General features: G+C 36.5%; 3 protein-coding genes across 16 annotated transcripts; 1 reads left to right on the top strand and 2 right to left on the bottom strand.

Annotated features, from left to right (window-relative positions):
- The first annotated feature begins 10,391 nt into the window (after positions 1 to 10,391).
- Positions 10,392 to 20,110, top strand: MEF29 (Pentatricopeptide repeat (PPR) superfamily protein). Of its 14 annotated transcripts, none has more exons than XR_016065544.1 (6): positions 10,397 to 10,522; positions 13,506 to 13,601; positions 16,038 to 16,235; positions 16,420 to 17,673; positions 18,561 to 19,794; positions 19,906 to 20,110. XR_016065544.1 is itself a non-coding variant. In XM_088880700.1 (2 exons), the coding sequence occupies exon 2, from the start codon at positions 11,239 to 11,241 to the stop codon at positions 13,135 to 13,137; it is 1,899 nt and encodes a 632-aa protein (XP_088736826.1). In that variant the 5' UTR covers positions 10,392 to 10,468; positions 11,126 to 11,238; the 3' UTR covers positions 13,138 to 13,410. The 14 variants fall into 14 exon arrangements, 3 of the variants coding, with proteins under 3 accessions (XP_088736826.1, XP_088736825.1, XP_011079379.1); XR_016065540.1 differs by lacking the exons at positions 10,397 to 10,522; positions 18,561 to 19,794; positions 19,906 to 20,110 and adding an exon at positions 10,529 to 12,931 and having other exon boundaries at positions 13,497 to 13,601; positions 16,420 to 16,695; positions 16,802 to 16,912; positions 17,165 to 17,313; XR_016065543.1 differs by lacking the exons at positions 10,397 to 10,522; positions 18,561 to 19,794; positions 19,906 to 20,110 and adding exons at positions 10,529 to 12,931; positions 15,802 to 15,940 and having other exon boundaries at positions 16,420 to 17,313.
- LOC105162904 (cellulose synthase A catalytic subunit 7 [UDP-forming]) lies at positions 14,212 to 19,794 on the bottom strand. Its single transcript, XM_011081078.3, has 13 exons — positions 19,635 to 19,794; positions 19,337 to 19,532; positions 18,767 to 18,960; positions 18,582 to 18,675; positions 18,296 to 18,416; positions 17,474 to 17,740; positions 16,747 to 17,092; positions 16,417 to 16,680; positions 16,046 to 16,258; positions 15,694 to 15,904; positions 15,417 to 15,613; positions 14,958 to 15,311; positions 14,212 to 14,793 (listed from the first exon to the last, which is right to left on the bottom strand). Exons 1-13 carry the CDS (start codon positions 19,707 to 19,709, stop codon positions 14,212 to 14,214), a joined length of 3,114 nt encoding a protein of 1,037 aa, XP_011079380.1. The 5' UTR covers positions 19,710 to 19,794.
- Positions 20,111 to 21,702: 1,592 nt separating the features above from the next.
- On the bottom strand, positions 21,703 to 25,309 carry LOC105162905 (translation initiation factor IF3-4, chloroplastic). The gene is made up of 9 exons (XM_011081081.3): positions 24,961 to 25,309; positions 24,838 to 24,877; positions 24,690 to 24,749; positions 24,378 to 24,430; positions 24,026 to 24,081; positions 23,910 to 23,943; positions 22,877 to 22,949; positions 22,692 to 22,784; positions 21,703 to 22,037 (listed from the first exon to the last, which is right to left on the bottom strand). Exons 1-9 carry the CDS (start codon positions 25,209 to 25,211, stop codon positions 21,894 to 21,896), a joined length of 804 nt encoding a protein of 267 aa, XP_011079383.1. The 5' UTR covers positions 25,212 to 25,309; the 3' UTR covers positions 21,703 to 21,893.
- Positions 25,310 to 26,050: the final 741 nt, after the last annotated feature.

The following is a 26,050-nucleotide window of genomic DNA, read 5'->3' as shown; positions in this document are numbered from 1 at the left end:
TGTTTGAACATCATGATATATGAGAATCTGCAGGATTACATGAGACTTGCTCCAATTTAGGGCCGATGTGATTTCTCATGATTATGGTATTGGCCGGGGGTGTATGGTTTTATTTCCAAAAGCTAATTTTCAGTTTTACAGTATTTTAGGTCTCGAAAATCTATTTACTTAGTCCATTTTCATTTAAAAAAGGCCCATTTCCAATGAAATTTTGCTGTCTAGTTTATTGAAAACATACTTTTCAAACCACCTTTGTAGATCTCGTTATTGCCTAGTAAAAGAGGACATGACTGTCATGTCTGTTGACTTTTGAAGAAATAAAAATAATAGGGTGAATTGCATTTTACCTTTCGAATTATGTCTGTATTTATATTTTGATATTTTTTTTTTGTATCAATTTACTATCTCAACTTTGCAAAATTTGTGCTTTGCCATATATGACTTTTTTTTGTTGATTTTCTATTGAAAAAACATCATATGCTATGCATACGTAAAAAATATCACATCACATAACCCTTAAATATCAAACGTGCACTGCATGTGATGTATTTTAAACAAAAAAATTTGGTGAAAATAGTTATAAATGATAAAGTGTAAAATTTTTTGTAACGTTGAGATGATAAGTTGACATACAAAAAAGTCTAGATGCCGAAATGTAAAAAATATTATAATTCGAATGACAAAATGTAATTAATTTAAAATAATATTATACTATGTATTTAAAATGCAACATCTATAAAATACCAACATAGCAAGTACAATTTAAATAAATTTTTATTTCTCACATGTATAGACTTAGGTTTAAAAATATACAATGCAAACATTTTTATTTCTTCGTACAATAATCAATAAACCATTTTATATTAGAAATGCTGAAAATTAAAAATCAAAATAAAAACGAAACCAAATTTGGTGCTCTTAATCTGTCATTTTTTTTAATTCACCCTTCAATTTTTATTCCAAGTATCTTCAATTAAAAAACTAACTTTACACTTAGTTATTTATTTTTGTTTACATTGACCTTTTTTTCCTCTTTTTTATTTCATAGTTCTTGATGTTTTTTCCAAAGATTACTTATTTTCATCTCAAAGTATTTTTTTCCCTTTTATTTTGTCTTTCTATTATATTTCAAAAACTATTTTTACTTTCCTTTATTTATATGAAATGTAGTATTATTATATGTTTCGAATTGTATTAATTAAATTTAGTTCCAATGGATTACTTATTTTAAATAATACTCAATTGTGATTTTGCAGTTATTTATTTTCCTTCAAATTTAAAATCAATTCATCAAACTCACAAATTATAGTGGAAAACCAAACTATTATATTATATTAAATAATAATAGTTCAACCTTTCTCTCTTGCATGGGAGTCTTGAGTTTCTCCCAGGCATGGGTGTTGAGTTCTAGTATCGTCTTCTTGTTTTTTTCAAGAATCTAGGATTACGCTTGGTGCTGTCGGTGAGGTTTAGTAGTTCACTCCGTAGAGCTCTAGATGTTACTGCCGTCAACCAAGGGATCCAACCTGAGTTGATCTCCAGTTGGTTTTTTTTCTCATTAGGTTTTCTTAGTGATTATCTCGTTTGCCTTTTGTTTGTAGGTTTTCTCCTACTTTATCCCTCGTTGTCTAATGGTAGAGGCTGAACCCTTTTTTTTTCTTTCTCTCTCTTTGTACGTTTCTTTGTGCGAGGTCTTTGTTGATAGGGATAAGACTACTTCGTTTAGCATTCGACAGAGGAGGGGTCTTTCCTGTTGTTATATACGCCAGGCCTAAACTGGAAGTATCTCATTCATTAGTCTAGCATGGGAGAGGAGGCTGCGATCAGTCATATGAATCGAGTTCTTCGACTTACTGAGGAGGAGGACGAGGACAGGGGAGTAATAGCAGACGGGTTATGGCGGGTGGATGCGGGGAATGATAGTTTATTCTTATCTAGTGTTTGCTCTCACAACGGCCTTTTAATTTTGAGGGATGTGCGTTTTAATTCGAAGCATGATTTTACCTGTCCGAGGGATGGAATTCAAGCAACTTCCAGATGGTCGCATTCTCATGCGGTTCTCTCACATCAATGATTGGAACAAGGCAGTAGAGAGATGCACGTGGAGTTTTGAGAAGAATATATTGATTCTTAACGAGGTGGGTTCGACCAATAATCTAATGAATGTTGATCTCAACTAGTGCGATTTCTATGTCCACATTCATGACTTGTTGTTAGTAAAATGAACTTAAGCATTGCATTCCACATCCGTAACAGGATTGGTCATTTCAGAGATATGGAATCTGATGAATCAAGGAGAGCATGGGATGCTTCACTAAGAATAAGGGTAGCTATTAACGTGAATAATCCATTGATGAGGGCACTTACACTTCGCACAACTGAAGGGGATGAACATGTTGTTCATTTTACCTATGAAAGACTACAAACTTTTGCTATTTGTGTGGGAGGATGGGCCATATCGCGAAGTATTGTGCAAGTCGCTTTGAGGAAGGATTCATTGATCCTGGAGATATTATGCTGTATGGACCCTAGCTTCGAGCACCAATGCCATCTAAAGGGCGGTCCTAGGTTCAGCCACCGAATGCACCAATAGGGGTTGGCTCTTCTCATATGCCTAGATATACAAACACGAAGACAAGAGCTACAGTGTTTTGAGCTTTTAGCTCAGTGGACAGTAGTAAGGAGACTCGGGGGCAAGGAGATCCACTTGGTGAAGAACAACTATAGAATGACTAGAAAAGGACTAAACCTATGCTTGAAGATTCTCACAGCCTTGCAGTAGGTCTAATGAAACAGAGAGAAGAAGTGGAAGGGTTGAACTTGTTTCATACCTCTACCGAGGGTAGGGACCCATTAGTAAGCAGATTAATCAAAGCATCGATATCCCCATGCTTAGGAAGGCAACACTAGTGACCATCCCCCCCTCTATTCACAGCTAGCGATACTGGAGCTAGACGAGGTAGAGGTCGCAGAGGAAGGGCCGCTAGAATCCATGTTGAGTCGTGGAACCGTAAATGGAGCGTAGGCGTATCAATAATTGAGCACGACCTAAATGCGGTTCACGAAATGAAAACACGGGTTCAATTGATCGATGAAGATTCTGATTCGGTATCGACGAGGACTGCCTAGTAGTCCCGTCGATCACCATGAAAATCTTAGCTTGGAAATGTCAGGGGTTGGGGCCTCCTTGGACAGTTAGTACCTTAACGGAGTAAGTCAAGCTTCATCGCCCATCTTGGTTTTCCTCTCCAACACCAAGTGTAAAGCTGGAGAGTAGATAGTCTTAAAGAAAAGTTGAATTACAATGGATTAGGGGTTGATTTGCATGGAAAAAGAGGAGAACTGATGCTATTATGGCGAAAGGACATTGAGGTGCGGCTCCAATCATATTACGAGCATCACATTGACGCAATAATTTTTAAGTGAGGAAAGCAAGGCGAGATGGCATTTCAGTAGCTTTTAGGGACACCTAAAGACTCATAAACAGAAGACAACTTGGAATCTATTGCGTTGGCTTAGTGAACAATCGTCTCGAGCTTCGATTTGCGTAGGAGATTTCAACGAAATTCTTAATAACTATGAGAAAAAGGGTTTGCAACCGCGAGCACAGTGGCAAATGAATGATTTTTGACGGTGTCTAACTAATTGCGAATTATAGGATATGGGTTTTCAATGGGAACCTTTTATTTGGTGCAATAATAGGGAGTAACCTTTTACGATCAAGACTAGACTCGATAGGGCATGTTGCACCAAGAACTGGGCCGACTTATTCCCATCAGCTTTTGTGAGTTATGCAGCAACAACAGGGTTCAATCATTGGATAGTAAGGGTGGACTTGGAGCCGATCGCATTAGCACCATGCCCCCGCGAGAAGCAAATGTTCAAATTTGAGGCAACATGGACGAAGGACGAGAGCTGCACTGATGTAATTCAAAACTGTTGGGAGCCGATTACCACTGGTTTTCCTCTACTAGACTGGAATAAGAATTCCTTTGGAAATATTGCACACCAAATAAAGGTCTTGGAAAGAAGAATCTGTTCCTTCAACAAGGTACCTTTTCGGTAGAAAGAAGGCGTGAACTAGAGGAGGCCAAAGCTCAATTGGAGGAACTTTCTAACTGAAACGAGGTTTTATGGAAACAAAGAGCCAATGTGGTTAAAAGAAGGAGACAAGAACTTAACTTATTTCCATGTCAAAGCTAGTGAGCGAAAGCAGAGAAAAGAGATTAAAAGGCTCAAAGACGACATAGGCAGAATTGTGAATGACAAAGAGGATATTCATAAGATGATCGTGGAGCATTTTAAGATTATCTTCAAAACTTCGCAAACTGATGATGGGGCAATGAATGAGATACTTTTAGCAATGAAGCCTAGTGTATGTGATGACATGAATGAACTCCTCCTTCATCCATTTGAGCCAGAGGAAGTCACCCAATCCCTTAAACAAATGCACCCGTACAAGTCGCTATGTCTCTTATTTTCTTTCAACATCATTGGAGTATTGTAGGTGCTAATGTTACTTCCTACGTTCTTGATATTCTTAACGGGGGCTCCCTTTACCCGAAACTTAACCACACTCATCTTGTCCTCATTCCTAAAGTCCCCAGCCCAGAAATTATTACTCAATTCATATCGATTAGCTTATGCAACGTGGTCTACAAATTACATTCTAGGACTATTGCTAATCGACTGAAGCCTCTACTTGGATCATTAATATCTACTTCTTAGTCGGCTTTTGTTCCAGGTCAATCTATCACTGATAATGTGCTTATAGCTTATGAGATTAATCATTTTTTAGTCCATAAAACTTGGGGCAAAGAAGGTCACATCTCCTTTAAGCTTGACCTCAGTAAAGCCTACGACTGTGTGGAGTGGATTTTGCTTGAGAGAGTTCTTACTATGCTACACTTTCATCCTAAATTGTGTCTCTGATTATGTGTTGTGTTACACCTGTTTCTTATTCTTTTTTGCTTAACGGAGATAAGTTTGGATGGTTGATCCTGTAGAGGGGTCTCTGTCAAGGTGATCCCTTGTCCCCATACCTTTATTTGTTTTGCGCTGAGGCTTTTAGTGCAGTGATTTGACATGCGAAGGAGGATGGAAGACTGAGGGTAGTAGCCATTGCCCGTAATGCACCAAGGGTGTCCCATCTCTTGTTCGCTGACGACACGCTCATTTTCTATCAAGCTAGCTGAGAAGAGTTAAAAGGAGGTACATCGGTTGCTTGGCCAATTTGCGAAGCCGTTTGGGTTAAAAATAAATCTTCAAAAGTCTGCAATGGCCTTTCAGCAGCAATATGGAAACTGGAAAGCTGGAAAGTCCAACGGGCAGTATTGGGGGTCCAAGTGGTGGCAAAGCATGCAAAATACTTGGCGCTCCCCACGTCCATAGGTAAATCTAAGAAGAAAATAGGGGAAAGTAGCAAAGAGAGAATATGGGAAAAACTTAACAATTGGGCTATGAGGAAACTGTCTCAAGGGGGAAGAGCAAAGCTGATTAAAGCAGTTATACAGGCAATCCCAGGTTATGTTATGGGATGTTTTCGTATCCCAGACTCGCTTCTTGCAGAAATCGAGAGTATGACTACAAAATTCTTTTGGCATGGCGAGTTGGAATCCCGAACGTACTGGGTGTCATGGGGTAAAGTGTGTCAACCAATGAAGGTAAGGGGTCTTGGCTTCCGTAGACTGAAGGAGTATAACATGGCTTTATTGGCCAAGCAAGCATGGCAAATAGCAATAGAAACTAATTTGTTATTGCACCAAGTGCTCTGGCATTGATACATCCTATGTACAAACTTGTTTGTCACTACACCCAGACGGATTCCTTCATTCACTTGGCGATCATTGCTGAGTACAAAGTGTTATAATTTTAATTTTAAAAATTACCTTAAATCCATAGATTAGGATGAGAAGAAGAAGAAGAAGATAAAATATTTTATTTTTTTATTGCAGCAAAACATTTAGATTTTTAACAATTAAAAATTCTATTTTGAATACAAATAATTTTAAAATCAAATTCATTTTCAACTACTGTTTCAATTGTTAGTAGCCGTTTATGGCAGTTATCATCCAAATTATTAAGGCATGTTAGTGGCTGTTTTCATTTGGTAATTAAATGCCATTATCGGCCCCTTCATGTGCTGCAATAAGTGAGGTCTGGCCATGCCTATAAAAGGGTTCCCATTCCTCAATTCTAAAATCACCAACTTCAAACAATTCTCTTCTCTCTTTTGAGATTTCTCTCTTGGCTTCTCTATCAATTTTTTTTAAGATTTGAACTTTGTTTCAGTAACGAGCTTTTGAGTGTTTGATCGAGGTGTTATTCGGTATAGTGCTAAAACTGAAATAACTACAACTTTCTTATCTTGAAACAAATTACGTTGTACCCAGTGCATTACTGATACAGGACGTATATTTTCTTCAAGGCAAGCGTAATTCTGCAATTCAGTTAAAATTAATAATTACAATTAAACTGAAAATTGTTACGATACAATTTTCATTATAAGTTTTCGATTTAATTTTTCTTGTCGTAAATAGCGTCTCTAACTTGTAGGGTATCAATCCACTTGGTATCTCCTTTTTCACAAAGACCTAATCAACTATTACAGAAGATTCAGAGTACGAAACTCCTTAAAATTACAGGCCAAGAATATATTACAGATCTGAATCAATATCAACAGAAAAATAAAGAACAAATCAATAAAAGAACTTTGTTTGAAAATGACTGAGGATAATGCCAGATCCAAATAATATAGGACACAGTCACAAAGATATTGAACTCAAAATCAACCGAAACCATAAAGCCCACGATTGCACTTCAACTCATAACAGAGCCTCAAATCACAGAGATCACTATAGTCACCAACCACTTACGTTCACTTAGAACTCAGAGATTAGGAGAAGAAAACAGATTTTAGTGTGTCTCACAAAGGAGACGATGACTCCTTTTTATAGTGTTACGGACAGAGATGAGAAGGAAAGTTTTGGGTGGCTTTCCAAAAGCCATTGAGTTGGCTTTGGAAAGCCACCATAATCACCGGTGGCTAAAAGGAGAAGAGATAGCCATTAGAGATATCAGTGAGGGAGAGAGTGAGAGCAGAAGGCGGAAGATAGAAGAAGAGAGGGAGAGAAATGATAGATTTAGGGTTAAGTGTAGATATAAATATAAGGTAACCTGGGTCGGGTTAGAGTAGTGGGTCGGACCGGGTCAAAGGGCCTCCATGTGGGCTTTGTTCGGTTGATTGGGCCACCAAGTGGGTTTGGGTTTTGGGCCACATATTCCAACATAACTGTTTAATGTTATTTGTTCCAACGTGGCTTTAATTGCTTTTAATTTCTAAATTCAATTGTTATATTTTAAAAACATTGTTATTCAATTACTCGAAATTGAAATTTTCTAATAATCTTGAAGAAAATATACAGGTTTTGAAAAATCGCATTTTTGTTGGAAGGGTTTTGGAAAAACGCTGTTTTTAAACTCGGTATTCTGAACGTTGCTTTCAGTTTCCTAAGACACTAAAGATGGCTGAGCCGATTTCTGTTGCAATTTCGATCGCACCCAAAGGTCGACTTGACTGGTTTGCCGGACAAGTTTTCGGGCCAATTTTTCAAATATTGACAACATCGAATGAAAATTTGATTAACGATGAAAGGACTCTTGTCAGTGATTCAGGTAATTAGACCTGAACCTACAGATACCGATGCCAAGACTGCTGAGATAGCGTAGTGGACAGAGAGGGATCAAATAGGCAGAGGATCGATTTTGTTAGCCTTGTCAAATACTCTCTTTGACGTCTATTATTCCGATTCTTACATTGCTAAATCTCTGTGGGATGAGTTGGACTGAAAATATAATACTAAATAGTAAGGGCTCGAAAAATATTCTATTTTCAAGTTCATGCGGTATCAAATGATTGAGGACCGGTCTGTAGCTGAACAGACTCATGAAATTATCAATTTTGAGTATGCTCTGGTTGATGCTGAGATGAAGCTTCCCGAGAAGTTTCTGGTCATGTCCATAGTGGACAAATTTTCCAAATCTTGAGAAAGTTTTGGCATGACACTCAAGCATTAGGAAGGGAGATTGTCTTCGGATAATTTTATGATTGCTATCAGCATTGAGGATGAGAATAGAAATCAAACCCACAAGATGCCAGTTGATTATCAACCCAGGGCTAATCTAATAGTGGAAAAACAGAAAATGAACAAGATTAACTTAAACTCGAAAGCCATCAATAAAGGCAAGATCTCCAAAAATAATAAACTAAAAGCAAACAAACCATGATTGAAACTGTGGGCAGGTTCGACATTGGGCCGAACTTTGTCCTAATAAAAAGGCCAAGGCTGGACAGACAGTTGTCAACATGGTTGTGGGAGGTTCTAGCGGTGCTAGTACCTCAGGAGCAACTGACGGGTATGTATCTCACTACAAGAAAATAGGGTATCAGAGACGGAATGAAATCCGTCTTTGATAAAGACGGATTTAGAGACCGAATTTTTTTAATGATAAATTATTAATAATTTTTATTTTAGAGACGGATATATAATTTTTTTAAAATATGTTATAATCCGTCTCTATATCTGTCTCTGATACTATTAAATGATTGCTTAATTGGGATGGCTGGCACTTAATTTTTTTGGTTATTTCCATCTATATTTTCTTAGCTAATTTTTTCTTTAATTTAGCCGCGAAAATTTCCGTCTCTGATGTTGTAAATAGAAATTTTTTATTTATTAAAATATTAAAACACAAAAATAAGAACGTATTTTATTTATGAAAATAATAATTAAGTTGTAATTATATGACATGATAATATATATATTTTTGTATAATTATAATGTATTATTTAATTTTAATTAATTACAATAACACTAAAAATAAACTTTTTATTCATTTTTTTATTTTAATAAAAAACATACATTTCTCTTAATGTTTTTTCTCACCAGCGAAGATTTTGAGCTCAACTCGAGCTCGAAAAATTCGAGCTTGAGTCAAGCTCAATTGTGTCTATTCATAAGCTCGCGAGCTTTTTTTATTTTTTTTATATATTTTTATTTTTTTATTTTTGATATATTTAATTTTATAATCAAAATTGACCATATATTATAATTATTAATCAATATCATACATTTTATTTTGGATAATAATAGTGATGATTGAATAATTTTAATTATTATTTTTATTATATATATAATGAGATAAAAAAATTTAATCAATAATTACAATATCTTAAAATCTGGTTATTCGATTCACACCAAATTTAAATATATTAAAGACTGTATTCATTAGATCATATCGGACGGTTTGATTTATAATCACATGGCCTGATTCTACGATACACCGACTTGAATGATTATTCTTATGTTTTGAGTACGATATCTTGATATCCGTGTATCCAATAAGTATAAAATTTTATCAAGTGTATTTTTCTGTAAGTATGATCATATCTAACGGTCTGATTTGAATTTTGATGGTCCGATTAACCTATGTTGTTCAACAATATAAGATGATAGTTACATCAATGTAATACTAACATTTATAAATATATAAATTTACTACAGATTGTGAACATATATTAATCTCAGCTATAAAATATTTTTATATATTTCAATTGCATTATTTCAGATAATTGATATTTTATATAACTTTAAACTGTTCAATATGATTTTTTTTATTACAGACTCACTGAATTGAATCAAATTGAAATATTGAATTTATATATATATATTTTAATTTTATTAATTATATATTCTATATATATTATATATTATATGTTACATATTTATATTTAAATCATATAAAGAAACTAATATATTTAATATTTATTTAATTATAAATTATATCAATATATATATATATATATATGAGAATTGTCTAATAGTGTAGGGAGATATATGAATTAGTTTTTAAATTTAATAAAGTTGTAATTCAACAATTTGATAATTTTGTTGGTAAAGGTTATTTAGACGATGACTTGTTCAAAGTTCGAGTTTAAAATAATAAAAATGATGTTTCTGATTCTATTATATTGAATGTGGAATCTTCTACACTGTGGCATAGTATGTTAGGTCATTAAATTTGAATTAAATCAAACGAGTGATCAATTTAAATTTAATTCCTAGTCAAAATATTGAACAAAGTCACAAATGCCAAATTCGTGTAGAAGCTAAACAAGTTAGAAAACCCTAGCAGTTAGTAGAAATGAATTCAGAAATATTTGATTTAGTTCACACAGATATTTGTGAGTTTAATAGAGTTTTGACCAGGGATCACAAACGATATTAGATATTATTATATATTTCTCATAAAAAATAAGGATGAAATTTTAGATAAATTTATTTTGTTTAAAAATGAAACAAAAACCCTAACTTATAATAAACTTAAACTACTAAGGTCTTGCTGAGGAGAAGAGTATCAAGCGAGTAACAAATTTATCTTTGAGGGCATGAACACCCCGGCTCATGAGGTAGTGGCTATGGTCAGAAGGCTTCTTCCTTTAAGTCTAGCTAGTGATGGATAGGTCAGCATGAGAAACTGGTTTAGCTTTTACTTCCCTTCTTTTGCTTTTGTGAACTTTCATTTGGCTTTTTTTAGATTATGAGTAAAACTTCGACTTTTTTTCCAAAAAAGAAAATTATATTAAATAATGTAAATTATCCAGAATTTGTTTAAATCAGCAATAAGTATGAAAAACAAGAATGAAATTTTGCCGCGGAAATTATGTACATGGAATAGCTTTTTAAAAGCGCACCAACTTTGTGAAGAAGCCTCACAGCTTCAATGGTTGGCATAACGACAAGGGACACCAACTTCTTCTTAAGCTTGATCAAGAAGGCCGTAACACTCCCACACCTCAATCAAATCCATGCCTACATCATCCACAGCAATCTTGTGAACGATAACATAATCATCACAAAGCTCATTCAAAGACTTCTGGACCTCAAAGCCACTGCTCGAGCTAAGCTACTCTTTGCCAGCGTCGCCTCGCCTGATCTTTTCCTCTATAATGTCCTCATTAAAGGCCTTAGGAACAGCCCCTTTGAATCTCTGAGTGTCTACAACAGTTTACTCAGTAAGACGGGCTTCAAACCTGATAATTTTACTTATTCGTTTGTTATTGCAGCTTTCTCGGGTTTGCCTTCATCTGGGTCAGAGAAAGTGGGGGTCTTGCTTCATGGGCGCGCGATTGTTTCTGGGTTCGGGGCGGATGTGTTTGTGGGCTCGGCCTTAGTGGACATGTATATGAGTTTTTCAAGGATTAGACATGCATATAAGGTGTTTGATGGAATATCAGAGCCGGATACGGTTCTTTGGAACACGATCCTTTCTGGGTTGGTGAAAAATTGTTGCTTTGATGAATCAATTAAGGTGTTCCATGATATGGTTGAGAGGACGGGACGGTTTGATTCGACTACATTGGCTGTGGTGCTTTCTGCTGTAGCTGAATTGCAGGAGTTGAGAGCCGGGATGATGGTTCAGGCATTGGCTATGAAGGTTGGTTGTCATTTCCATGATCACGTGCTTACTTGTTTGGTCTCTTTGTATTCTAAATGTGGGAACATTTTGACTGCTCGATTGTTGTTTGGGTTAATTGGCAAGCCGGATTTGGTTGCATATAATGCAATGATTTCTGGTTATTCTTGTAATAATGAAGCTGAGTGGTCACTTCAGCTGTTCCAAGAATTGCTGTTATCAGGGTGCAAAGTTCGCTCTAGTACTATAGTTGGTTTAATCCCTGTATTCTATCCATTTGGTCATTTGGACCTTACTCGTTCAATCCATGGTTTTTGTGTAAAGTCCAGTTTCCTTTCTAATTCTTCTGTCTCAACTGCAATGACAACAGTTTATAGTCGACTTAATGAGTTAGAACTTGCTAGGAAGCTGTTTGATGAATCACCAGAGAAAACTTTGGCATCATGGAATGCCATGATATCAGGTTATGCCCAAAATGGTCAGACGGAAATGGCAATATCGCTTTTTCATGAAATGCAGAAGCTTGATGTTCGTCCAAATCCTGTCACAGTTACCAGTATTCTATCAGCATGCGCTCAACTTGGTGCTTTAGGTCTGGGAAAATGGGTCCATGATTTGATTAAATTGGAGGGTATTGAGTCCAACATCTATGTATCAACTGCTTTGATTGACATGTACATGAAATGTGGGAGTATTGAGGCGGCGAGGAGTTTATTTGATATGATGGGTGAAAAGAATGTTGTGACTTGGAATGCCATGATTGCTGGTTATGGTCTTCATGGACATGGGAAAGAAGCGCTAATGCTGTATGACCAAATGCTGCTTTCTGGGATTCCCCCAACCGGAGTTACTTTCCTATCCGTTTTGTATGCTTGCAGTCATGCTGGCCTGGTGGAAGAAGGTGAAAGAATTTTCCACTCTATAGTTTACGATCATGGATTTGAGCCCAACTCTGAGCACTATGCCTGCATGGTTGACATCCTTGGTCGAGCTGGAAAATTACGAGATGCCGTGGAATTTATAAATAAGATGCCTATTGAACCTGGTCCTGCTGAGTGGGGTGCCTTACTAGGCGCTTGTATGATTCACAAGGATGCCAACTTAGCTCGCTTGGCATCTGATCAATTATTTGACTTGGACCCTGAAAATGTAGGATATCATGTTCTACTCTCCAATATATACTCGAGAAACCACAATTACTCCCAGGCTGCTTTGCTGCGTCAAGTGGTCAAGAGAAAAAATCTTTCAAAGACCCCTGGCTGCACTTTAATTGAGGTTAAGGGACACCCACATGTCTTTACATCCGGTGACCAGTCCCATCCCCAATCCGAAGCTATCTATACAATGCTTGAAAAGTTAATGGAAAAGATGAAAGATGCTGGATATCTCGCAGAAACCGTGACAGCACTGCATGATGTAGAGGAAGAAGAGAAGGAGCTAATGGTGAAAGTTCATAGTGAGAAACTGGCCATTGCTTTTGGACTTATAATGTCTGGAGCAGGAGACGAAATTAGGATTATCAAGAATCTTAGAGTCTGTTTAGACTGCCATAATTTTACTAAATTTGTTTCTAGGATTACTCAGAGAGTAATAATTGTGAGGGATGCTAACAGGTTTCATCATTTTGAACATGGAGCATGTTCTTGTGGAGACTATTGGTAAAAGAAACTTGTTCCATAACATATATGTCAAAAGTCGATCATCATTTATCCACCTTTTCCGTGCTGCTTCTATTGGAGAAAACCTGTTAATATCAATATAAACAAACTGTACTAAACCAAACTCCACTCTCCAGTATTTTACCTCGAAATTTTCTTTTGTCTATACATCGTTCTGCTTTATGTAGCCTGGCAACTCATGGCTTCTTTTAATGTTGCAAAAATGTAATCCTTATGAACATACTATTAATCTTCCTTTCTTTTGAACAACTGAAAATGGTTTCACCTTAATTAGACTTGGTTAGTCATGAGTTCCTCTTTTCTTCTGAATTGTTGATATTGTTTCATTCTTTTCCTTCCAAGAATTTGCAGGGCTTCTGGATTTAAGTCACCAGGTATTAATTTAATGTCTTCCTGTTGATTAAGAAGGCTTTGTTGCAGCAATAGTTGACATGGAGTTCTCATGAGGTACGTACCCCAGCTGCAATTATCGCCTTGCCTCTGTTAGTGCAATTTTGACCTTCTGATGTCGAACCAACCTTTCTGGGTGCTACGAATTTTGGTGCAAGTTTCTGATAGAAGAATGTGGGGCCTTTCTTAGCATACAAATTTTAACCATGAGTTGTGTGTAAATTAGTTGTAATCCCACTTTATCAGTACTCCATCCGTTCAAGCTATTTTTGGTTGTGGTTTTTGTTTTGGGGTAATTTTTGTTAAGCATGCTGGAACTTCCCATCTTTGCTGATTATAGTTTTTGCTGTGCTGGTTGCATTTTTTCAACCAGACTATATGAGCCAGATAAGAAATAGATATACATAAGAAACACAGAGAAAAGACTTTGCGATACCTGTAGGATTCAAACATCATGGATTTACAACCAACAATCTGCAAAATGTATCTTTACTTGTACTTTGTTTTAGTCATGTACAAAATTGATTACAATTTAAATGCTAAACAGAAATTTTACCCCTATGCTCTTTTTTTTTTCTTTGTAGATAACACATCCGGTCTGAAAATACCAAAATGTAGACACTGAACCTATAGTCTGTGGCTTTCAAAAGGAACGGCAAGCAATATATCAGCAATTAATCCCACATTGCTTGGTGTCAGGTCCCTTAGTTTTTAGTACGAAGGGGTCAATTCGAACCCAAAGCAAAGAGAAGATGGAAGCTAGAAGCACTGACCATATGACAACTATAGTTGGGGTCCTATTCTGTCTGCCCATGAGACCTTTAAGGAATGGGTAGAGATGTACAATCACCCAAAAGGCAAAGAAGAGCTTCCCAAATAGGGGACCCCATGATTGGTACCCATTATTTATGGCATCAGATATTCCAGCCACAACACCAACCAAGTTTATTATCAAAATGGTTGTTGGAGGGATTAGGAGTGTTGTCCACTTGAAAGCATATAGCTCCCCAAAGTCCTCATCATCGGATGCCTTGGATGTGACTGTAAAATTTGTGTCTATACCAGCTAGAATTTTCAAAAGACCTTGAATAACTGCAAACAGGTGAGCAGAGACACCACCAATCACCCAAAATTGCTCGTTTCTCCACCATTCCTCGATGCTAACTCCACTCCACCTTAGCTCTAGAATACCCGTTGCAAATATGGAGAGGAAGAGAGCAATGAAGAAGAGACTTGCAAAGGTGCTTATCTGAATGAAGCAGAAGCAATGACTTTTTAGTTCACTTTGAAATGATATTGGGATGCCTATTTGACTGATATACATTGAGAAAAATTAGTGTAATGTTGTTTCCATCAGGGACAAGAAATGCAACCAGCTGGCTTAACTGAAGGAAATAGGCACTATTCTCTTACCTCTGGCATTATGAACTTCCCGGTAAGCAAGCAAATGGCAGGAAGGGTACAGTAGGCAAGAAGAGGGAGGGAGGTGAAGGGATAAACAGTTGTATTAACATATGCAAATCGTTCAAGCCACTTCAATTTTCCTTCTCTGTAACCATACCAAACAGGGCTGTGGCGACTGAAAACGATTTCAACAGAACCAAGGGCCCAACGCAACACTTGATTGAGACGATCGGACAGGTTAATTGGAGCAGATCCCTTAAATGCAGCCCGTTTAGGCATACAGTAAATAGACCTCCACCCACGGCAATGCATCTTGAAACCTGTTAAGATATCTTCTGTAATAGAGCCGTAAATCCAACCCAGCTGCACATTTATGAGTAGATAGATTATGGTGTGAGGTATAGAAATAATAGCAACATTAATACTGAGATAATTTTGATGAAGCAGTTATGTAGACATCAATAGTACCTCCGTGCCCCATTCTGTCTTGTCTTCATAACCACAGCTTATGACATGAATGGCCTCTTTAAGCAAAGCCGCAGGGCTTGAGGAAGGTGGAACACCACCTTCAACCATCAAAGTTGAAGTAACGAATATTGGTGATTGTCCAAATTTCTTTTCAAAGTTCATCTGAGACTTTAATAGCTCCTTGTCATCATCCAGTCCTGTTCACAGAGATGCAAATTCACTTGGTAATGAAAAATTAACAATCTTAATGCTGTATTAAGCCATAACTGTCTAGAACCTTGTATGTGTGCTCCGCCATTTGCATCTTGTTTAGAGTATATTGGAAGCTTTTTGCGGCGTCCAAAGCATGGGCAGCAATCACAGCTTACCATTTTTGGACGTTTAGGACCCTTGGGAGGTTCATAGCCATACAAAGCTTGTCTTCTAAATACACATCCTGTCCCAACATAGACTGGACCTTGAATCCCGTCTAGACCTTTCATGTTGATCTGCATAAGAGAGGGGAAGACAGTACACGAAAAACAGTTAGTATCCTTTATAAAAGATATAAGCAATTTGTCTTACTTATTTATTACGTATATTGTTTGATATATGCATGGTCTCTTGTACCATCTTTTGCAGGGACTTACATCGAAGAAGACTGTGTTTCTGTTTGCATATCTGTCATGTCTGTCTATTCCGTCAAATCTCTGAGGGAACTGTACATAGCACACTTTCTTTCCAACTTGGGGATCCATTAAGAAACACATTGCCTCTCTTACGGCCTTACTGTTGTTTATGTAATGATCACAGTCCAAGTTCAGCATGAATGGAGCATTGGTAAGAACACCAGAAACACGTACCTGAAAATTTGGTTACATTCACAACATGATATTGATTATAGAGTCTAACCTCTGTGTTGGATGCATAAATCACAACGTTCTCTGAAGAACGGAAAGGGAAGCTAAAAACTGCAGGTTCTGGAAAATAAGCAGCTGATAGAAGCTTATTTGATATTTACCAGGGCATTCATAGCACCAGCTTTTTTGTGATGCTGGAAACCGGGCCTCTTCTCACGCGAAACGTAAACAAGACGAGGAAGTTCGTGTCCTTTGACATCAAGGCCTCCACTGTGACCTAGAAAAACTTGAATCATACCAGGATGATCCTTGGTGTTGTTTCCAGGCCATGGTGTCCCATCCTGCATGATCCACCCTCCAGGAGGAATTTTTGCGGCTTTTGCAACCATTGCATTTATCCTGACCTTGAACTCCTCGTATTCTCTCTGTCACACATACCAGTAAGTGTATGTTTCTCAAGTTAATCTAATCATATGAGTGTCAGAAAATACCTTCATTGCTCTTCTCTCCTTGACAAAAGTTGGCTGTACTTTGTCCTTCAAATAGTCAACCTTTTCAAAGAAGTACATCTCAGGGGCTCGTGGCTCTATAGAAAATTTCTTACAGAAAGGAACCCATTTCCGAGCAAATTCTGCTGTTTCTGATAGCGCCTCAAAGGTACACATTGAAGCACCATCATCAGATATGTAGCATGAGATTTTATCAACAGGGTAGTCCATTGCCAATATTGAGAGAACTGTATTTGCTGTAACAAGAGGTGGTTCCTTCATTGGGTCCACTGTACTAACAAATATATCGACTGGCGTTAGCATGTTAGGTTCCCCTTCCCTCTCGTACCTGCATCAAAATCTTGTTCAATTCTATGTTTCTAGGAGATATCAATAACTTATGTTTCTCTGCCTGCCGCAGATTCCCACAAAACAGAAGAGAATGCTTTCCTCACTTCTTATTAGCACTGTATAGATAGCTTAAGTCTCCTCGAATAGTTGCCTACAAAACTTCTATACGAACTTGTACTTGTAATTGGGTCAATTTTACTAGTGATCCTTGGAATACTATATTTTTTGCGTATAACCCTTGCAAATGAAATTATGTTGTAAGCCAGGATTGAACCAGTCAAAAGAATCAATTCTTTTTATTCTTTTAATGTATTGATGAGGCTATATGCTTTAGGATCTAAGACTATCATTTGGAGAATTCTTTTTTTGTGATGTTCACCTGAGGGAAAGGCGATCAAGATAAGTCTCACGGTCAATGGGGAACCATTTAGGAAACTGATCAAGGATCCATGAGAAGGCAAACCAAATTTCACATATAACAGAAGTCAGCCAGAGGCCAAGGGCATCGTGCACTGGGTTCAAGATTCGATAACGTAGGAAGAAGGCCAGCACCACAAGCCGTGTGACGATCACCATTCGGTAAGGATTGATTTTGCTTGATGCAATTGGTACTTTTCTTGACAGTGGTTGTCTTGCTTCATCAACACTGCGTTTCACATATATAGCTTCTCAGACTAAATTTCATCACATTATGAGTTGGTGAAATTAACTAATTATGATATTCTATTAGTTGATTAACTCATTGGAGAACTTTGTTAGTGAATTATCGATTCTATGAAAGAAATAGAATGAGGGGTTGGATATTGACAAGTCTCTCTTGAAACATGAGGAATGATTTAGTAAAAAGAGAGGTGCGGAGAAATTTGTTAGGATGATATATATTCAGGAAGGCCCTTGTATGGAATTGGGGCATAAAATGCTTAAGATGGTGCAACTTTTCTATGCAAACTTATTGAGTTTCTTGTTAAGAAACTAGAAATTGAACTATCATTTATGAGTAAAAGACTCCAGAAGCTTTATGCATCCGGATTATGCTTTGTTTTTGTTTTTGGATCTTATGATAACTTTCTGTTTTGTTGCTTCTCCAAACAATAGATAAAATTCAAAGTTCAAAACCATGTCCGTGCATCGTGTTCATAAACAACCATTTGAATAGTAGTTACTAAAAGTTCGGAAATGAAGTAAAGGTTAAAGTAAATACATGGCCACGTCAGGATCAGCTGAATCATCAGGTTCATGCCCCAGATTTCCTTGCTGCATTTTCCAGTCATCCATCCTTTCTTTCCATCCCATCTCTGTCTTGTCATCCCATCTTGTACTTCCTGCATCGTATTATGTACTCCCATCACATAAATATGCATCCATGCTCTTCATAATGCACGTATAAAGATATATATATATATGTATGTATATGACATACAGAATATACTCTTATGAAGTTTTTCTCTATACATATACACTTCTAGATGGGTCTGCAAACACTTTACCAGTGTCATCGGGAGCTGGATATGGATGCACACGCTTATGCAAAGATGATCCCATCATTTGCTCTCCATAAGAAATCGGGAGTTCTCCGCTAACCTGTATTTATCAAACCGACAAAAGCTGTAAGAGCAAGTATAAACTAGGTATACGATATATGATATGATAAGGTTATCTTAAATGTTCTTACAGGACGGGAGCGGCCACCCGCTATAACAGGTGGGTATTGGGCAGTATCATCTTCTGGACCTCTTCCATAACTCATCTTCCCATGAAGCATGGCTTCAGCAATAGTTGTGTTGCTTTTTTGCTCATTGATGTTGAATTCATGCTCGATGTCATCGATGTCTTCCTCATCATCGTCTCCCTCAACCCTGGGGCTTCCTTGAATTACAAAGAAAAAGGTGATAAGGAAAGATTACAAGAACTTGCAACCTTGCATGCAAGAACGAAAAGGTAATTCTGTTGCCTTTGTGATTCGGTCTAGAATAATTGCGTTCCTATATCTTAATAAAAAACACATCCAAACATCCCATTAAATATCTGAACTTTAGCATCTGTTCAGTTAAACGAGGTGATGTGTAAATGCTATACATTTGGAAGTTAGATTTAGTAATTTCCAAAGGGGGATAGGTATAGTCAGTGATTATACTAATTCACAACGAATTGGTTGTAATTAGTTCTTGTACTTATAAAAAACATCGTGTAGTTACATTTCTAGACTGCCATCTAGTTCATGCATGTAATAACAGTAAGTTACCTTTAAGGCGTTTGTATCTGGTTTTGCACTGGGGACATTGTTGGTTTCCTTCTCTTCGTTCGTACTCATAGCATGGCCGGCACACAGGGAAACCACATTCGTTGCAGGCCACGAATAGTTCTCCATCGACTGTGAGGCCAATCTCATCCCCACATATTTCACATACTTGACCAGTCAGATTTTTCAAAGGCTTAGGCTGCAAAGATCAGCACAAACAAGAAAAGCTCAGAATTGTACATTTCCAAGATTTGCATTTACAACTTATTCTTGTTTGCATGCATGCATGCATGATTCTCACCTCTTCGTGTCCGTGGATGACAACCAGTTCATTCCGGTTGTGAGAACCAGCAACGAGTCCGGCGCTGGCTTCCATTGGTGGTGCAGGGTGGCGGCAGTGGTGGTGGTACGTGGCGGTGAGCTAGGATTTGATGATGTAGAGGTGTAGTAATGGAAATGCGGTAAGGGTGTTCCTTTTATTGGATCTTAAAGCTAAGCTTTGGTAGACTTTTGTATGACTGACTTGTTTATTTTTTTAATGGGTGCGTATGGGCGATTGGTGTTGGTTGCAGAGTCTCCATTGCCTTCAAGTTAAGCTTCTTCTGTTCCAACCACCTTCAAGTTAGGCTTCTCTCCCCCTCTCTCTCTCCCCCTTCCCAAAGACAGCTAACTGCAGAGATTAAGATTCATGAATTATTTGAAGGGTTAATTATACTTATCCCTTTAAAAATGCGAAACGACTTACACCCTTTTTGAAAATTTTTCGTTTACACCTAATCCGTTTTTTAGGGTTTGGACAAAAAATGTTTACATTAGCAAAAAAAATTTCATCAATTTTTAATTTTGTCCTTCATTTAACATTCTCAAGTATATTTTTGTACTTATAAAGGAATAAATATAATATGTAAATATCTATATATATATATGAAGTGAGGTTAACTTCATTACGTTTTTTCACTCACAAGTAAAGATTATTGCATGAGAATATTAAATAATGGGTAAAACGTAAATTTTTTTTTTGCTGACGTCAGCATTTTTCATCAAAATCCCAATGCAAGGGGGTTAAATGTAAATAATGAATTTCTCGGAGGGAGTGTAAGTGTAATTTTAGAATTTTTTGAGGGAAAAATATAATTTTATATTTTTAGAGGCGATGAAAATGTAATTAACCCTTATTTGAATTAATGACTGCCCTTTTCAGATATTAATGAGTAATGATCAACTAAATTGCATATGTTGCCCTTTTCAAGAAATGATTACTAGGAGTTTCAAACAAGAATTCATTACATATAATCTTTGCCATAATCCTGAAAGTAACTCAACGTAATGTAGTTAATTTCATACACGTGGACTTTATTCCATAAAAATGAAACATATTAATTGTTTTTCGGATTTGTTTTATGGTGATGGGTTGGTGGGCTACAAAACTCAAATTACATATTATTAATTCAACTTATTTTTACCTTGCAATTTAAAAATATAATGATTGAGCAAATTCAGGAATTTTACTTTAGGGATAATTATACCGTTCTCACTTAAAATTTGGTGTAATTACTCATAAATTTCCCGTTGTTTGAAAATTTTCAGTACCTTTGGTTATTTATTTCTGTCTAACAAATAAATACTTCTCTAAGTCAAAATTAATCGAATTTGTTGATATTATCAAGAAAAAAAAATTTCATATTTACTTTCGATTGAAGTATTACTAACTTATTATAAGTTAAATGAATATTTTTTGGCGAACCAATATATATATTTTCATATGTATTAGCATGTAAAGATGTATAAAAATAATTTTATCAATAAAAAAAGGAAGAAAATGATCGAAGAGAGCGTTTTGATGAACTTCCTGATTTATTTTTAAAATCTTAATAATTTTTCAAATTGAGCAAATTCATCATTACTAACGTGTTATAAGTTATATATTCTTATTTTATTAGACATTTCAAGAAATTACTTTTAAAATTAACATTTAAGAACTTTACGAACTCTGGTGCTCAACAGCATATAGAAGCTGAAGTTAGTGTGCAGTTCAATGTTTTTATCTGGTGCTCACTCAACATCTTCTCTGGAAAATATTCTACACTCTGCAACTACTGTATAACTTAAGAGAAGGCACTGGATTTGACTCTACAAAAACCATAGCTAACCCACAAATTACCATGAAATGTCTCTAGGAATGTGATCTGACGTGCCACCGGACGCAGGAGATAATATCGTGCAGGTGACCAGAAACGGTGATGAACAACGATAACGAAACCTCATATCTCAACTTATACCTTCTTGTTTTTGATTTTTTATTCGACAGTTGAGCGAAACGTATTGTCGGGCAGAAAAGTCAGCTTCAAGTAGTGGTCCTGCTGCAATACTAAGAAACTAGAATGCCTTGTTCTTTCACATTTATGAGTTAGACACATATTCTTGTACAATTTCTGCGCTAAATCTCTATACAAGAGCATAGGATCCTGTAAGATCTTGGGGACACAGTAAAAAGACTAAAAAGAACACTATTTGCTCAATCTGAGTTCATAAGGAGAACAAAATTGCCTTTCGAGTGCGTTCAAACGCTAGCTGAAACTTCATTCTCCACAGAATTATCCTTTTTCTTTGGTGGCTCTTGGGACTTCTGTGCAACAGCTTTGTTCGGTACCAGTACTATAAAAATATTCCTGTCTCTGAAATTTTTATTTTCTTCTGTTGCTAGCTGTGGTCATTAAAAAGAAAATAAGCAGTCAGAGAATTGGAAAGACGAACAAGTGAGAGACGGAAGCTCTTGTAGTTTTTCCTAAAACTTTACAGATAAAGCCAGAAGCAGTGTATGAAGTGAAGTATTAAAGAATGATATGTTAGGCAGAGCACCATAAATGTACCATACACAAGGACAATGCTCATCAACTCTGGGAATCTGAAACCCATAAAATCAAGCACCTTTCATGAAACAATGAAATGAGTTCCTCTGACATTGCAATGAAGCTGAACTTTATTATTAACGAATTGACTTCAGCTTTCAGTTTGGATAAAGTAAGGATTTTGCATGATCCACTTCAAAATATTGCAAAATCGAAATAGAAAGCAGATAACCCCAAAGGCTTTGCATATCCCGTCATCCAATTGTTGTACAAATAAAATGCAATGATAGAGCCTCGTCTTGATATGCAAATTGGGAAAGTAGATCAACAAGGGATAATGCACGTAAATGACACCAAAATGTTCTTGTTTAAATTCCGGATGCAGGTTACTTCAAAATCAAGTCAAAATGATGAGAATTCACCATGTAAGAAAGTACAGTCATAATGGTAAACGAAATATCATGTTCAATATTCATTTCAAAGAATTCAAGAATAATTGCTTAATTTACCTCTCCAATATCATTCTGAAACCGTCTGATAAGCTCAATGGCATTATTTCTAAACTCATTTTCACGCCCTTTCAAGTTAACTATAACCTTTACCTGCAGGAATATCAGAATGTCATTACCGGTGAACAAGAAATGCTTATACCATATTCAAGGTTGCCTTTGATAGCAAAAGAACATCGAGCAACCTTATCACCATCTTTCAAAAATTTCTGAGCTGCTTTCAAACGCACAGAATAGTCATGGACATCAATATTGTAACTGCCACAAGATGATAAAGATATCAGGAAGATAAGGAAAATGGATCTTATACTGACGAGGCTGAGAGAGAGAGACAGAGAGGAATGAAGAATACGGAATGTTGAAGCACCAAGTTAAAAGAGAAGTTGTATTATAGTCGTATTGGATAATTACAAATCTTGCTCCTCAGTCTGAGACATACATAACCAGGAAGAATGTTCTTTGATGTCTCTTGAGTTGTGGTAGTACAATGCCCACCATGTGTGTGGTTTAAAGATTTACTTATACCAGATTGTGAAACAAACGGCAAGATTTCATAGAAGTTCTTACACTAATCATGTTGCTGATTATTTAGCTAAATATTCAACACCTAAAGAGCAGGTGGAATACTGAATCTTCATATATAAGAACTCTTAATCACATCTAACAAGATAAACATTTTCACTATTTTCCTCCATTAAGATTTAGTTACAGAACTCTTCTTGACTGCCAACTGAGACTGATTAAACCAACCAGAAAGGTTTATTTACTTCAAAGTTATTTCAATTCCAGTGGAAAAGGGTAGAACAATTGCTGGACGGAAGCTATGTTTGTTTACGTTGAAATACATAATGGCAGTTGAAAACAGCTTAGATCTATCACGTTCCAACCTGGATTAGTATAAAAGTGTAATGAAAAAAATATTAAAAAAAGAGGAGATCCAAATTAAAAATTGATGAATACTAATATACGAAATTTACATAGAAAACGATTGGGGCTCTGACCAATTAGGATTGATTAAAACTATTGATAACACACACAAATCAAGGACTAAAGTTTGACATGAGACTAAGCTAAGATGGATCGTTGAAATGCCATATTTCATTTCCACAATGCTTCCTATCCCCTCAGCAGCACCCACCCCAAGAAACAAAGATAATATCACAGACATGGAGACTATGACAGAACTAAAGGACAAATCAGTCTAGCAAGACGACTTACCCCATCTTCAGTTCCTTCAGATCCATGCGGCTAGCTGCAATTCAGGTGATCATTTTAGTTGCATAATTTTCTGAAGGAATATACACAAACAGAAACCTTCAAGAAGAAGTGTTCACCAGCACTTTTCTTCTGTTGATCTCTCTTCTTCTTCTGCTGCTCATATCTATATTTACTGCACAAGTCATGACCACAATACATAAGGAAACTTCCAACTATAATCAGCTGAGAAACTGGTGACAAATGGATAGGGAATATGTGATCCTGAGATGAACAGGAAAGCACTATCTTCTCTTGATTCAATAACAATCCCAAATTTTAGGACCAGCTGGCATCAAAGATTAATAATCATTTCATTATGCAATGCATTTCGCAGGCAAATACGAGGATTAAATAGAACCAGTTATGTGATCAAGCTCACTGAGATCACCGGTAGCAACATAGCAAAACAATGTGCCAGGCGATGCTTACTTGTAATCCATAATTCTAACAACTGGAGGATCTGCATCTGGAGATAATATCACCTAACATAAGACAATAATGCAACGTGAAACGTCATAAGCAAACCTTAAACTTGTGAATGAGATATCATCACAATTAGGAAATTCAAAAGATATAGCACACGCAAGCTAAATAAGACCCACTTAGCATGGGAAAAAATCGAGTTAATAATAAAGTAAAATTTGAAATTCCAATGAGGGAGGCAGAGAGCAAATTAGAGACAAAAAGGGAAAACAATCAAAATAAAGCACAAATTTCAGAAAACTGATAGTGAGAGCATACCAAGTCAAGCTCAGCATCCTCAGCCATTTTAAAAGCCTGAGCTTTTGATACAATTCCAACCTAAAGAAATCACAATACAATATAATACTCAACCAAACATAACATTCCTACATAAGCATTACGCATATATAAATACACATGTACCCACCATTTTTTGCTGCTCATCAATAAGCCTTACAGTATCCGACCTATTTTAAACAGCAACAACCCTAAAATTAATAACCAACAATACAAAAACCTTTTATCCCAATCAAACCAATTTACAACTCACCTGATGGAAGAGATGTCAAGGGCTTCATCATCACTAGGCTGGGACTTCCGAAATCCCCCTCCACCTCCGCCCCCACCGCCGCCGTAGCGGGCGGAGATTGTGGTGAATGTAGTGGAAATTGAGGGGCAACGGGTGGTGGTGGGACGGTGGATGCGGAAAGAAAAGCTGTGGAGGTTGAAAGCAAAGGGTTTGAGGGGTTTGGGGAGCTGGGATTTGCAGGGGTGATTGACAGTGCTGGTCAGACCAGCCATGGTTGGGGGGTGGGTGGGGGTAATGGGGAGTTTCAAGCCCAACAACACATGCAGTTGATCATATCTTATCCATAGAATTTTTGAATTGTTTTAGAATCGCTCTTGCTTTTAATTTGGGGTTTAGGTTATCTGTAGGATTTGATTGACTTGTTAATTGTTATATGGGCCCAAATTTGAGTCTTAGGCTTAGCCAGCTGGTGGATCTTAATTGGTGGTGTATACTTGCCAAAAATATATATATATATATATGGACAATGAAGGAAATTTTTTATCCAAATCAAATTCGATCGAATTAAATTAATCATAAATAAGTGCGATACACTTGTTATGTGATTGGTTACTTTCTTTTAATTTTACACCAATCACATAGTAAGTATATTGCATTTGTATTGTAATTATCATATAATTGATTCAAGTTAAACTAAAGTCGATTTGGGCTAGAATTTTTCTCAAGAATTAATAAATTAAGTTAGAGATGACAATAGCTCAGACTTATCGGAGCAAATTCTAAAATTACAAATAGTTTATTGGTAAATTTTGAAACTACAAATAGTTTCATCTTTTAGATCTTAACCTAATCTTTTTAGGCTTTACTTACTTTTTCTTAGTAAGATTAATGGATGCATGAGGTCAAGATAGATGGGGATAAGATAAGCTGCATTTACTTCATTAGGATAGTAAGCTTAGTTACTCGTTCCAAATATAATTAGGTAGCCCACAATGATAATTATGGGAATGGGGTTACTGTAAGGCCATGTTTACAAGCCATGAAAAACCCAGATATCACGGTTTCTCCTTATTATGCGTTGTTTACTTACAGAAGGCTAGGCTCGTTAATA

The sequence above is a fragment of the Sesamum indicum genome, linkage group LG5, assembly GCF_026168435.1.
Source record: "Sesamum indicum cultivar Baizhima isolate 11 linkage group LG5, ASM2616843v1, whole genome shotgun sequence".
In the NCBI taxonomy this organism is placed as follows: Eukaryota; Viridiplantae; Streptophyta; class Magnoliopsida; order Lamiales; family Pedaliaceae; genus Sesamum; species Sesamum indicum.
This window is presented reverse-complemented; position numbering and strand designations above follow the sequence as displayed.